General features: G+C 38.4%; 1 protein-coding gene across 1 annotated transcript in view; it reads left to right on the top strand.

Annotated features, from left to right (window-relative positions):
* Positions 1–13,264, top strand: part of LOC140137895 (pappalysin-1-like) — a 47,818-nt gene extending 34,554 nt beyond the window's left edge. Inside the window, exons 6-18 of the mRNA XM_072159699.1 lie at positions 2,239–2,583; positions 3,680–4,154; positions 4,912–5,043; positions 5,276–5,367; positions 5,666–5,865; positions 5,975–6,237; positions 6,966–7,299; positions 7,844–8,006; positions 8,203–8,410; positions 9,112–9,286; positions 9,939–10,071; positions 10,872–11,053; positions 12,126–13,264. Coding sequence (XP_072015800.1) covers positions 2,239–2,583; positions 3,680–4,154; positions 4,912–5,043; positions 5,276–5,367; positions 5,666–5,865; positions 5,975–6,237; positions 6,966–7,299; positions 7,844–8,006; positions 8,203–8,410; positions 9,112–9,286; positions 9,939–10,071; positions 10,872–11,053; positions 12,126–12,314 — 2,891 coding nt within the window. The 3' untranslated portion in view covers positions 12,315–13,264. The remainder of the gene's footprint in view (positions 1–2,238; positions 2,584–3,679; positions 4,155–4,911; positions 5,044–5,275; positions 5,368–5,665; positions 5,866–5,974; positions 6,238–6,965; positions 7,300–7,843; positions 8,007–8,202; positions 8,411–9,111; positions 9,287–9,938; positions 10,072–10,871; positions 11,054–12,125) is intronic.
* The last annotated feature ends 253 nt before the right edge of the window (positions 13,265–13,517 follow it).

Genomic DNA, 13,517 nt, shown 5'->3' with positions numbered 1-13,517 from the left:
TCCATAAACCAAATTAAAAGAATTTTTGGAGACTTCGATTATTTGGCCAGCAAATCAAGCAGAAATTTTTTGGCAACCTGGTTTTGCGTTCTGCTTTTGCGAATCTCACAGTTTGAAACAAGTTTAGACTCCTTTGTGTGAAGTGAAATTATTAAAATAAATCGCACTCAGGCGACCCAAGTGTTATTACTTCCAATGCCCATTTTTTACAAATGTGCTCTACCTTTAGGCTTTACTACTAAAACCCGGGATTGATTATAAAAGCAAATTTCTCACCAAATCAACTCGTCATATTGATCTCAACTCGGGATCTCAACACCTCTGCCGGATGACGGCCGGCGGACACCTTGCTTGGTCATTGAATTGCATTTGCTGGGTGACCCGTTCACGTAGAATTGTCACATACCGCATGTATACCAGCAACTTCGCCTCTATCACTCGGGTTAGTTTTTTCCAAATATTTATCATTTTATAACAAAAATATTAAGAGAATCTCAGCCAATGTCACAATTTCCACTTATCATATTGATGACTTTTAATACTCCTTGCTGCAGCTGGTTGTTTCGTGCGTAAACTCAATTAAACATCGATTTTCCGTTCACGTAAAAAGACTTAGGAGTCGTAGAAAGGAGTCCAAACTGGAACTATCATACTACAGCCTATGATCGCACTTCAATAACTGATGAATTATCAGCCATCATGCACCTGGCGAGATGCTCGGTGATAGTGCAAATAGACATAAAATTCGATCCTTTTAAGTCCAGCTGGTGGTAGGCATACCTACTTTCCTCCCCAATGTTCCACTCAAAGTTCTTGAACTGAATTCCAAACCGCCGCACAGATTTTGTTGTATTTTTCCGACGAAATTCATCAATGAAAATCCACGTAATATTGTAATTACACTACCAAATTAATATATAAAGCTACTGGGATTACTACTTATTATGAACGATGGTAAAATTGTAAAATTATGTTCACTATAAAAAAAAAAACTTCCGAAAGAAAATTTTTTTACACAACCTAGTCTTGTTGAATCTGACAAAATAATGACGAAACAAGAAATGATCGGAATGCAAAACAACGCCTGTGTACCACGCGACTTAGCAACAGTACACAAATTCACACAATGGGCCCTACCAACGGGGGACCACAGCATTAATTCTGCAGGGGTTAAATTGGTTTTCAATTGATGGGATTGAAAACTTTATTCTTGCAGATTAATTCGTTTAGCAAAAATATCGTTAAATTTGAATTTCGTTCTGGTGCACCAGAACGAAATTACAACACATTGTCTATGGAGCAGTGTAATACACATAATCATGCATAACTCGCAAACGCAAAATTGGAATCAACTGAAATTTTGGAAATAAGCTTTTTTTTGGATATCTACTGAAAAATGTCATAAAAAGAGGATGCTAGGATCACGAAATCCTCCTTTAAGGGCCCACAGACCCTGAATATTTGACGTAGAATATTCGTTCAACAAGTATTCGTTTTTCAATTTATTTCAATTAATTTTTATCTTTTAAGGAATGTTTATTAACGGAAAATCAATGTTATGTTGTGTTGAATGTCTGGTGAAAATATATGATTGATTTTACGTCATCAAACATTCGTTAGACGTTAAACATTACTGGAAATAGATTGGGAATATATGAAATAACGAAGACACGTTGCATCGAATATCCTACTTCCACTAAAAGTCTGCAGCGGACCCAATGGTCTCTGTATACTTTTTAGATGCAACATTAGCTCCTTTAAAATGTATGATAATATTCTCATTCCATTTAAAGTCATGTTTAATATAACTTCTAACGAATATTTGATGACGTAAAATCATTAATATATTTCCATGTCAGACTATTGACACCAAATATAATTGAGTTTCCGTCAACAAACATTCGTCAGAAGATAAAAATGAATTGAAACAAACGAACAAAAAAACAACAAAAAACAACAACAAAAAAACCCCCAAAAAAACCCACACTTTACAGGTTGAACGAATTTTCTACGTCGAATTTTCTACGTCGAATTTTCTACGTCGAATTTTCTACGTCGAATTTTCTACGTCGAATTTTCTACGTCGAATTTTCTACGTCGAATTTTCTACGTCGAATTTTCTACGTCGAATTTTCTACGTCGAATTTTCTACGTCGAATTTTCTACGTCAAATATGTGGAGTTTTCTACGTCGAACATGTGGAGTATAATCATCTGTCTTATTTTATTTTTCCTTCAGATCATGAATGCACAGATCATTTCACGTTTCAACAGAGTGCTCGTATGCATTGTTACATCGACCTCTTTTACCCTTCCTGGCGAAGCGACAACAGCCCCACATATTCAATTCCACTCAAACCGTACATCATATCAGAAAAGCAACGACTAAATATCCACGAATTGGCTATTACCTGGGTACCGCCTTTGAATGGGCTAATTGGCGACAGCAGGGCAACTTTAGCAAACGGAGGATTTGCTTGTGGCGACTGTACTGAAGGCGATGTTTTAGCGCAATATGCCAGCACGGCGATGGCTTCAGGGACGAAAACCGATTACTTGTTTAAAGTTCCTGAGAGAGCTACAGGTAAATTCCCTGCAATTTCATATTATGCCATATCTCATGCAGGATAAATACTATCAGACCCGTCACCGGCAGTAAACAATAACAAAATAAGACATATTATCTTCATCATGCAAATATTGGTGCAACAGCGGAAGGTCTGGGAGTGGAGTTCCCGTGCCGGAGGAGAGGAGAGGAGAGGAGAGGAGAGGAGAGGAGAGGAGAGGAGGGCGAGTAGAGGAGAGATGAGTTTATTCAGTTTATTTAAATTTGTCCATGTTGATCATAGGCCTACTGCGTAAGTTTGCCAATTGCATAGCAGGGTAAAATAAGCAATAAACAGATGAATTAAGAAAGCCTAATTTTTTTAACAAATTACCGAGACAAACACCAAATTTTTTTTAATTAAAAAAACACACAACCACAACCACAACAACAACAACAACAACAACAACAACAACAACAACAACATATAACAGTGAGAAGGGGAGAAGGGTAAAGTGGATCTTTGTAAAAGAGAGACTTGAAATACAACATAACAACCCATAAATGTATGCACATAATTCAACAGAGGACTCAAGCCCGGGGACACAAGTCACAGTTGGGGAGGGCGAGAGACAGAAAAAAACGAAATGTGCAATTTAACAACATCCAAGGTATTATTAGATGACATTATAGCGAAAGGGGCGCTAGACCACTAAAAACACCGGTCTTCTACACACTGTGGGTGTTCCATAATCTTGTCTTATCCAGCCTTTATTAACAACAGGCATTCCCCTCTATTGAAATAAGCTGATTGGTACTTCAAACTTAAACTGAATTCAAGTAACAGATCAACTCACATAATTCCTTGCGTTTTCGTTTCTGAACAATAGAGCTCCCGAAACAGAAAAGATAAAACGACAGTTAATATCACGATTAAAAGCCTGTTTAAAAGTTTAAGCAGCAGTTGTTTAAAAACAATTAAACAGGTAGTTTAAAATTCCTAAGCAACATGTTTAAATATTTTAAGCAACGTGGTCATTTAGTTCTCCCACTAGAGAGAGTTGTTAAAACGGTTAAACTGTGTTTTAACAGCCTGTAGCCTGTTATTGAAATGAACTTTGTTTCTAATTTCCAGGTATGCCAGACGCCCCACGTTGTAAAGTTAGTAAGTTTGCTTGGTATGCGGACGATGGGGGCTCATGTGCAAATTGCATTCTTGAGTTGGGATTTACCACGCCAGTAATCCCAAATCGTCTCTCTGTTTGGATTAATTGGATTGATGAACCACTCAGCGGATCTGATGTGCGATACGAGATCAGAGATATTGAACTGGTTTCTGCAACAGGTGCAATTGTTTCTTCTCTGGGCCCGAAAGAAGTCTTTTGTGACATGCCATTTACGACCCTTGTACCTGGCATTAACGAGGCTGTGAACAGAGTACGAATTCATGTCACTAAATACTTGAGTATAGATGCTGTTCTACTGGAATCGAGACCACAAAACACTGATTGTCAAAGCTGTGTGCATCCATTGTACAATGTACATCGAGACCCGGCATTTGACAACGGTGACGAGATGGTGGAGGTTAAACATCCCTACTTTGTTGACAGGTAAAGACTATCAAGCTTTTTATATATCCAGATTCATATTTGATCCGGATCCATTAAGCGCAGTAATTCGTTTATGATCCTTATGGTATACTTTGCCACCTAATTACGCATTCAATTACGTGTTGATCCCATATGGCCAGGCTTGTTCTCAATGTGGATTATTTATTATTAACCCTAAACTAAAAGTCTTTTTGGTGATAATTGCAAAAGCGATAGGTTCATAGGTTGCCATATGTATGTTTCTTCATTCTTTACAAAAATACTAAAACAAATAGGAAATAAATTGCTCATAAAAGTGGATCTAACTTTGTCATGTTTGTTACATGGTATATTGCTGATAGCGTTCGACGGGCAAATGTGATGCATGCTGGGAATGGAAAGGGCTAAAAAGCTATAGAATTCGTCACCTGAGATCGCGAATTTGAGCCCTTTTCCTTCCCAGCATGCATCACTTTTGTCTATCGATCGCTATCAGCAATACCTTACTGATCAAAGTTTAGTGTACACTGGTCAAACTCCCGGCTCAAACTGCTCGGTGGCCTGATCAGATCGAGAGCTGCCATTTAGGGTTCTCATTGCCTGAACGTCCCCCTTAGAAAGGTCGCATGAATGGTAGGGAAACATTAGTATTCACATGGACATGGTGGATCTTGCTTGGTTGCATTTACATCGAGAACTGTAGCCCGTTGATCATGAATATTGATTTGTGAAATGCATTAAAATAAACATTATTCAAACATTATGGCTATATCTTTAGTTCTGTGACATCCGATGTGGATTACACATACACCGTGATAGCAGTGATTGCCGACAATGAAGAAAGCGACCCGTCTCCACCACTTCACTTCAGACTAGGACAATCGTTTTGTGGCAATGGGGTCATTGACAGGTACGCAACCGAAAACATTTTTAAAATCAATAATAAAAATCTGTCATCTATACCAATAATACAGCACCATTTCTTTTTTCTTTAGATTAATTTTTGTTTGTAAAATAAGGAAATAATGTACATGTCTATGTAAATCATGTCATGAAACATCAGCTCGTACGAAATATTGCATCGCATGATAGCAAATGCGATATTTAAACCAAGTTTAATGTACGCATCACTTTCATTTCAGTGCAAACGGGGAGGAATGTGACGATGGTAATGTTATGGATGGTGACGGATGCAATACGGTTTGCCTTGTGGAAACACACTTTAAATGTTCAGGTATGATGATTTAGTTTATAGTATTGGGGTACCGTATGAAGTGTCTGTAAAGGCAGGTTGAGTTCCGGACACATCGGCCCCTATTAACCGGTCTGAAACTGTAACTCACTTTCAGTAGAGTTATTTTGTGCAGAACTTGCATTTATGGCATATTCCTCGGGGAAAGCGGAATATTAACTTCGATTTTAAGACTTTTTTAGGAGTATTCAAGAAACGACCAAAAATAATGTTAAAATCGACGCTAGTCTGGAAAGGTAGAATATAGGCCTAATTGTCGATAATTTCCATTTCTTTTCAGGAAAACCCAGCTTGTGCTATAAGTTCATTGATGATGGGATTTGCGAAAGTTTCGAACGTCATCTCAGCGTAGAGGATTGCGGCTATCACACGCCTCCTGGATTTCGAGATCAATGGGCCAGTAATGCACGCGCCAATCCCGATTACCAATCTAAGCGCTGTCCCGCAACAGTTGTTAAAGGAGATCCAGGCCGGACACAGGTACATGGGACATAGAACTGATCATATTAACTTTGTCAGTGAGCTTTTATATCGGTCCATTTTTCCATTGCACATAATCGTAATAATACAATTTTATTATTTTCTTCAGGTATGCTATGCATCAGTTGAGCAATATGAAAACCATCCACGGAATCGATACCCTTGGTATCCATGTAGGTATGAACAACTGCGAACAGATTATTGGCTGCGAGTAAGCTTTACTGATCCTGTGGTAGCTACGTCAGTTATAATTCACTTAGGTGCGGATGGATTTTATCAGTACTCGGATCCAAAACGAGTCAGTGTCTCGCTAATTGGACCTGATGGAGTCAGTCATACGCAACCTGCTGAAGACGTTGCTGTGTCTTGTAGGTTAGTATCAAGTCGAGATTGGTGGGTCTTGTCAGAAATGTTGAGTTTTTGATTTTGGAGTTCCTCAAGGATTGATGCTCGGTCCTCTAAAATGCACCACATTAGTACGATACCCGTGATGATATATCACGTAGTGTCACCATATTTACGCTGACGATACCCATTTATATGCGTCGTTCAATCTTACCGCCTCTACATTCTCCACAACTTACTCTCACCGTAGGTACATCCAATATCGCACCATCTCAAGTAATATGTAACCATCAACCAGACATTCACTCACATAAACCACCTCCATCAACCCCACAATGTTTCAGATACAGAATTGGTTGAAATGAAGTGGATAGACTGGTAAACGTATGACAGAAATGCATAGAATCTGACCAATGAGATGATTTGTTACCACTTGAACCGAAAAGTACGGCAATTGCTGGGCGGGGTATCCACGGGACACTGAGGTACCGTGTGATTTCAGTTTCAACAATCGGTGTACTGTCTCCGATATTTATCAAGTACGTCACGTAGCGAGATTCAGTGTCACAAAGAGTAGTCTGCACGTTATGATCAACCATTCCGGAATGTGGTATACCATTAGAAGGGGCCTGTAGTCTCTTTCGTGGCACAATACCACATTCTAGTTCATTACAAAGAGTGGTGTAGCTAAGAGCTAATTGAGAGGAAAACGATTTGGTATGTACGTTTTAAATTTATACCTTTGTATTTTCCAGAGAAAACCCTGTCCACTTCAATATCGTACACGATCTCAGTAAACCTTTCTATTATACTCAACAAGTTCACATCGAGATCAACTCCTTTGAGGTGGCCATTTCTGCTGTCCGTCTCCGTTCGTGGAAAGCATTTGATCCTGTTGAGATTGGGCAATGTAGTGGTGACCACATTTACGACCCAACAACAGAGCAGTGCGTTGATTATAGTTGTAAAAAACCTCGATGTGGCCAGCTCAGTGCGAGGAAAGCCCATACGAATTGTACTGGAAGGAATGAGGGTGACCTTTGCAGGGTCACATGTTTACCGGGATACACTCCTCAAGAGACCAGAACTGTAAGTGTGCAGTAGGCCCTCCATTTCAATTGTTATGAATATTCAAAGACGGAGAATTTGTTAGGAATTGTTGATGTAATATACCATAAGGACTATGAGGCTGATGCGCCGAAGTCCACTTTAAAACAACCGCCCTTCAACCAAAATAGTGTTGGTTTATATGGGATGGCTTGGACAAGTTCACATGCTCAGCATGCTCAGTAAAGAGCAAAATGTCGATAAAAGTTGCTGAAAAATGGTCAAAATGCTGTAAACCTTAAAGAAACAGACATGACATAAGTAACCATACTCTTTTTAATATTCCGATGAAAATCGTAGAAGGGAATTATAAATATATTTTCTTTCCCTTAAAGTCCCCGAAACGATATAAATCTGGGGTTATCATGCGCGCGCGAGTCCTGCAAAGAACTTGGGAGCCTTTGAAACGTTAATGGACATGCGTATATACTCTGGTAAAACCTTATCCAACATACCAAGAACTCTATTCCATGCACTATTGTGCTTCACTATCAGATTACTATTTTTCTACTCTAATTCCAAACAGCTTCAATGTATCAGCGGCGAATGGACTGGTCCAGATGATGTAATATGCCGGTCTATTGATTGTGGCAATCCCAACATTCCATATGCCAAATTCAACTGCCCTTCTGGAACCAAATTTGGACGAGAATGCACTTTTAAGTGTATATCACCTGCAAAATTACAGGGTAACTATGATTTCGCATTTCTGTCCTGACGTTTTAGAATGTGTAGTTGGTTCATTATCATTAATATAAACTAATCAAATAATCTTCTGACCTCTTAGATAACATTGGAAATTACTTAAAAAACGCGTACGTCTTCGGCCAATACATGATGCTCTCCTTTCCAGAGTTAGAAATTAAATTGTTGTTCTTATGACAGGTACAAACAATCGAGTAGTATGCCAGGAAGACGGCTTGTTTTCCCTACCGGATTCATTTTGTCAACTCATGTGCGAGTCGCCACCAGATGTAGCTAATGCTGAGCTCCAAACCACTAGTTGTCTAAGGGCTGGACAATATATCGTTGGCACGTCCTGCAAATACGAATGTACAGAAGGATACCATGTGGCTGGCGAAGCACAAAAGAAGTAAGAATAAAGAACTGAATACGGTATATAAAACCGATGCTGGGGTCATCCACACACATTGGGTTATTCCAGTTGAAATCCATACACCTCCTATGGAAGACACCGGGGGAAGACATGACGTTAATGTCCCATTCAGGTAACCCCATTTGAAATTCACACTGCTTTTGTGGAAGATTAAGGTTATGTCTTAAGAGGGTGTATGACTCTGACCATTACCAAAAGAAGCTGTTTTACTATTCCCCATCCGAAAGCCCAACCAACTAAAACAAAGTCCAAGGACAGCAACAACAAACCAGTCAAATTTCATGCGCTCCCATACATTGGTAATGGTGTTAAAAGCACATCAAATTCTACCCTTTGGGACTTGTCCTTGCTGATAAAACTCTTTGAAATATGAAGCCTATTAATAAAGGAGATGTGTTGGACGAGTGTTGGATAATCTGTATTCTCTTCAGGATTCCATATTAGCGCTGTTTGTGTCAGGTGTTTGTTTTAAGTTCCGAGCCTGCAAATTAATAATTGATATTAACCCTTTTGTATTGGGCTGCACACAATCATTGTGGTATCACATGGTGTACATGGGATACTGTTTACTCTCCCGGATTATTCTAGCCTTATTCTGTCATGTAGAGTACAGCTTATCATGTTAACACATGCATGTTTGTACGCTACTGCACATACTGATTTTATTGTCGTTTTAGGAGAACTCTACGCTACAAGTGTGGTATCGATTCACAATGGGATGGTCCACAATGTCTTCCCGTCGTATGCTCAGCACCACCACCAGTCTTTACCGGCTTATATAATTGTACCGATTCATACAACTTTAATAGTATTTGCAGATTGCAATGTCCCACTCAGGCACATAATGACCAGGTAAGTTAACAACCTTCTTAAAACAAAATCTTGCAACTAGCGATGAGCCGATGATATTTGTCCAGTGAAACACATTTTATATTCTAAAGCAAAGAGAAACAATCCAGTTCACTGGGTAGATTTTATTTGATAATAATTGTGAATCATTTTAAATGTATAATCTAAGAATTGCTTGCCCGACTGACTGAAGTTGGATTTGAAATAGCGCTCTTGGGTTAAAGGGACAATTTACGCCAAACTCCAAATTTACACAATACAGTCAGGTTTTATTTAGTACAAGGTGTACATCTCATTACTTGTACACATGGGTCCTAGTTTAGAATGTGCAGACAACTAGGCCTACGCATAATCTGGCTGCGAGATTTGTTCATCAATTTTACTGCTCAATGAATTAATGAATATATATATGAGCACGCCACTCGAATATTATGCGCCGTTCTTGACAACATAAGTCTCCCTTACTATCCTATAAAGGAAGCACTACGCCGATGACTTTTTCATTCCTGATACTTGCATTATGAAAGTCCACGCTTAAGTCAAGATAGCATCAGGTGTGTGGGTCATTCGTATAATAAACACATCAATGTCAAATCATTAGCAAGAGGAAAATGTCTATATGGTCAAATCAATGTGATTTTTATTTTGTCATTAGCTCATTACATGCCAAGCCGATGGAACGTGGGATCATGAGTTTACAATGTGCCCGTCATTCGTTGGTGAGTGTCAACCACCAGTTTCACCAGACCATACTGTCTTATTCAGCTGTGATTCAACAACCGCTATTGGTAAGTACTACGTTAATAAATCAACTCGTATTGGAATAGTCGGACTTTCGTTTCTTAGTGAAAACAACATTATATCTCAAAATAGGTAATACTCGTATATCTCAAAAGTTAATATGAAAACCAGTTTTCTATTACTCATTGCTGCCTTTTTCAAACGTTAGAAAAAGCCTGTGGTACTTCAATTACCATGGTTACCTATATACATTCCCAAAAAATTGAACTGCCTTTCAGCACAGGAATTAAAATTTCAACTTGTGACAAAAGGTTTTAAGCAGAGGAAGTCATATGTTGTGACAGTGAAGGACTCGTGTTTTGGGTGACATTTGGTGACCATCGGGTGAATCAGTGTATAAGGATGACATCGCAAGTCCTTGATTGTGATTTTGGATTTGGCGATCTTTTCTTTATTTGATATGACCTCCCTCATACTAAAACTGGGATACTCTATCATCCGTATCCACGACTTGTGCTCCGCTGTCTCTCTCCGTTTATTATTAATACAAAAGACAATTTGCCTCAATCGTGATCAAGAACTGAATGTGTCATCTTTATATAATGCCCTGATTCGACCGAAAGTCAACAAAAGGGCAAGTTCGTCACAACATTGGCTTCTTCTGGTGAAAATGTTGAGAAATACATCGAAAATTCACGGTTACTTGAATTTTCAATTCCTATGCTGCAAGTATCACCAGAACGTATTAACTTATATATAATTTTGTATATACTTCTTACCAAAGATTCCAAAGAAACTATAAACCATCGTAACAATAATCATGATAATCTCACGTGTATTTCTGCAGGTTCTATATGTACTGTGTCTTGCCGTCGTCGATATCCATACAGTCACCTGGTAGTTTTAAACGGCGCTAATATAAAGTACGCTAAAAGTGCAGCAGAATGGAAAGAGAGAATTATCTGTACTGGACAACGACAATGGTACCCAGACCCGTCAAGACTAGCATGTGCAGATGACTGTGAACAAGTACGTCACAGATTCTTATTATTTTATAAGGGATAGTCCGGGGATCGCAGCTCTATATTAAGGTTGATATATAATCCGGGAATCGTGGCTCACCTTAAAGAGGAAGCCCCGTCAGAGCAGTTGTTCTGGGGTGATCCAAACCTGCCTGGTTATCAAATTAATTAGTGACAAGGTTATCTCTGCATTAGACAGGTGCTTTAATGTTATTGCATCAAATATGGCTCAAACTAGGGATCATGGCTTTATCTTAGTGGTATATCTGGGAGATTGGTCATAGAATTTTAATATAGATTCGCCGGTTTTTCCCTCTTGGGGCGTGTCTCTTACAGTTTTGAACGTCTCTCGCTTTAATGGACCGATCACCAGCAATTAATGTATTTTTATTGACATTTTCAATTTGCAAAGTTCTCCAAAATGTGGCACAATGTTATGTACAAATATAAAATCGTAGTCTATATAGCAGCAATCGTTTGTCAGAGCGTCGGCTCCGAATTGTTACAATTTGAAGTATACTACAACAATTATGCGGTATCAGGCTCATCTGGATTGTTTGATTGGAATTCAAACGATCAAATCCATTTTTGGCGACATTGATACCTTGTTACAGTTGCAGCTGCTATGGAGCACTTCATCAGACTGGCAACTTTGTTTCTTCTTTCCTAAAGTTGCTGCCGTTGGCGGCACTAGACACTGGTCAAAATGTTCGATAAGAAATAGCTCCACTCATCTCTATTTATGACAGGAAATTTGGCTCAGACGACGAGGAGAAAACACTATAGAGATGAGGGAACTATTTCTTACCGAATATTTTTTTGGCTGCAACTTTAGAAACTGGATATGAGATAAAGTCTCATATCCCTGAGGAATTAAAGAAGGAGCAAAGTTGTCAATCTGATCAGGGATATATCCCTGGTCTGGTGAAGTGTTGCGTAGCTTCATGATATTTGAAGTATGTCACTACAAATTAATGGACTTAATAGTATGAATACAAAACAAAAATGCTACAACATTGCTGTAAAAGAAGAATCATGACTATAACATTACTATGCCTTACTTTGTATGTACATTTCAGATGTCCATAAAGGATAATTTCTGTGATGGGATGAACAACAGAGCTTATTGTGAATGGGATGGAGGCGACTGCTGCTCCTCAACCTGCCCATTCTGTTACGGCGACGAAAGTTTACCGTCATTTTTGCAGTGCGCTGATGGGGAATGCGATTGCTTGGATCCAGATGCTGAAGAAAATATATTAGGATAGATAGGCAAAGATAGAGTATTTTTTTAATTAGATTTTAAAAATATATTTAAACCAGTGTATAGAGATTTTTACTGAAATTTATGAGAAGGGACCAATTATTAGGACCAACGAGTTTGATCACTTTGGCAGAAACAGTGGCGTAGCCAGGACTTTTCAGAGGGGGAGAGGGAAACATGGGGCAGGGAAAAGGGCGCAAGGTAACTTAAAATACGGGGAGCAATATTTGACAAACATTGTCCAAAATGGGCTAAAATAAACACCCAAAGGCCTAAAAACTTTAATATCAGGACGCCAGCATCCCACAGGGGAGGCAAGGGGGAGGGTGGGGGACAAGAGGTTTCAATTTGTGCAAATTCAGCAGCCCTAAAAATAATCCTTGAAAAAATCATATTCTGCCTCTTGGCCAGCCATATATCCATCAAATGAAAGTCAAGAGGTTGGTGCAAGAAGAAAACAATTCTATAGCTTCCATATAGACATTTGAAGTCTATTTGACAATTTCTGCACTTTATTGCATATGCACAACTTTAAAAATACAGATGGCAGCTATTGCAGGTATTGAGGCGTAATGTTTGTTGTGTGGATTCAGGTGAAAATTGTCTAGAATTTGATGCTGTCAAAAGTCAAAGGATGATGCACAAATTATTGTATCGATCACGACAATGAGAATGGTCGTTTGTTTTCACCAATGGCCCATTTACAAGACTTAAGGACTGAAATATTATACATTATATTTCTTTGGTTTTCCTTTTTTATTGTTCTATTTTTTATTTAATGCAATTTGTATCGCTTACTATCAGCATAACAGTAAATCAATGTTTCTTCGTTAGCTTATTCAATTGTTGCTAAATCTATCGGAAAACCTCAAGTATTTTTAATTTGCACTGTCACTGCCAGTTATCATTTTGAAATAAATAAACATATATTTGTAAAAATTCATGTAAAATAATTTGTAACGTCTCTTTTATTGATTTTAGATTATGTTTAAAAAAGATTTCTGTCTATATTTTCAGAAATTGTTTCTTTTTGAAGCGAGGTAATTGGAAAGATGGTCTCAGAAAGGAGAACATAGACCACAATAAAACACAATGGTGAAAAAAAACCCCTAAATTGTAATGAACAGCAAACACAAACATGTTTTTATAACGTTATAAACGTTTTATAAACGCGTCTCGGTTTTAGTCACAACGTTTCAATAACATT

The sequence above is a fragment of the Amphiura filiformis genome, chromosome 17 (genome assembly GCF_039555335.1).
Source record: "Amphiura filiformis chromosome 17, Afil_fr2py, whole genome shotgun sequence".
Taxonomy (NCBI): domain Eukaryota; kingdom Metazoa; phylum Echinodermata; class Ophiuroidea; order Amphilepidida; family Amphiuridae; genus Amphiura; species Amphiura filiformis.
This window is presented reverse-complemented; position numbering and strand designations above follow the sequence as displayed.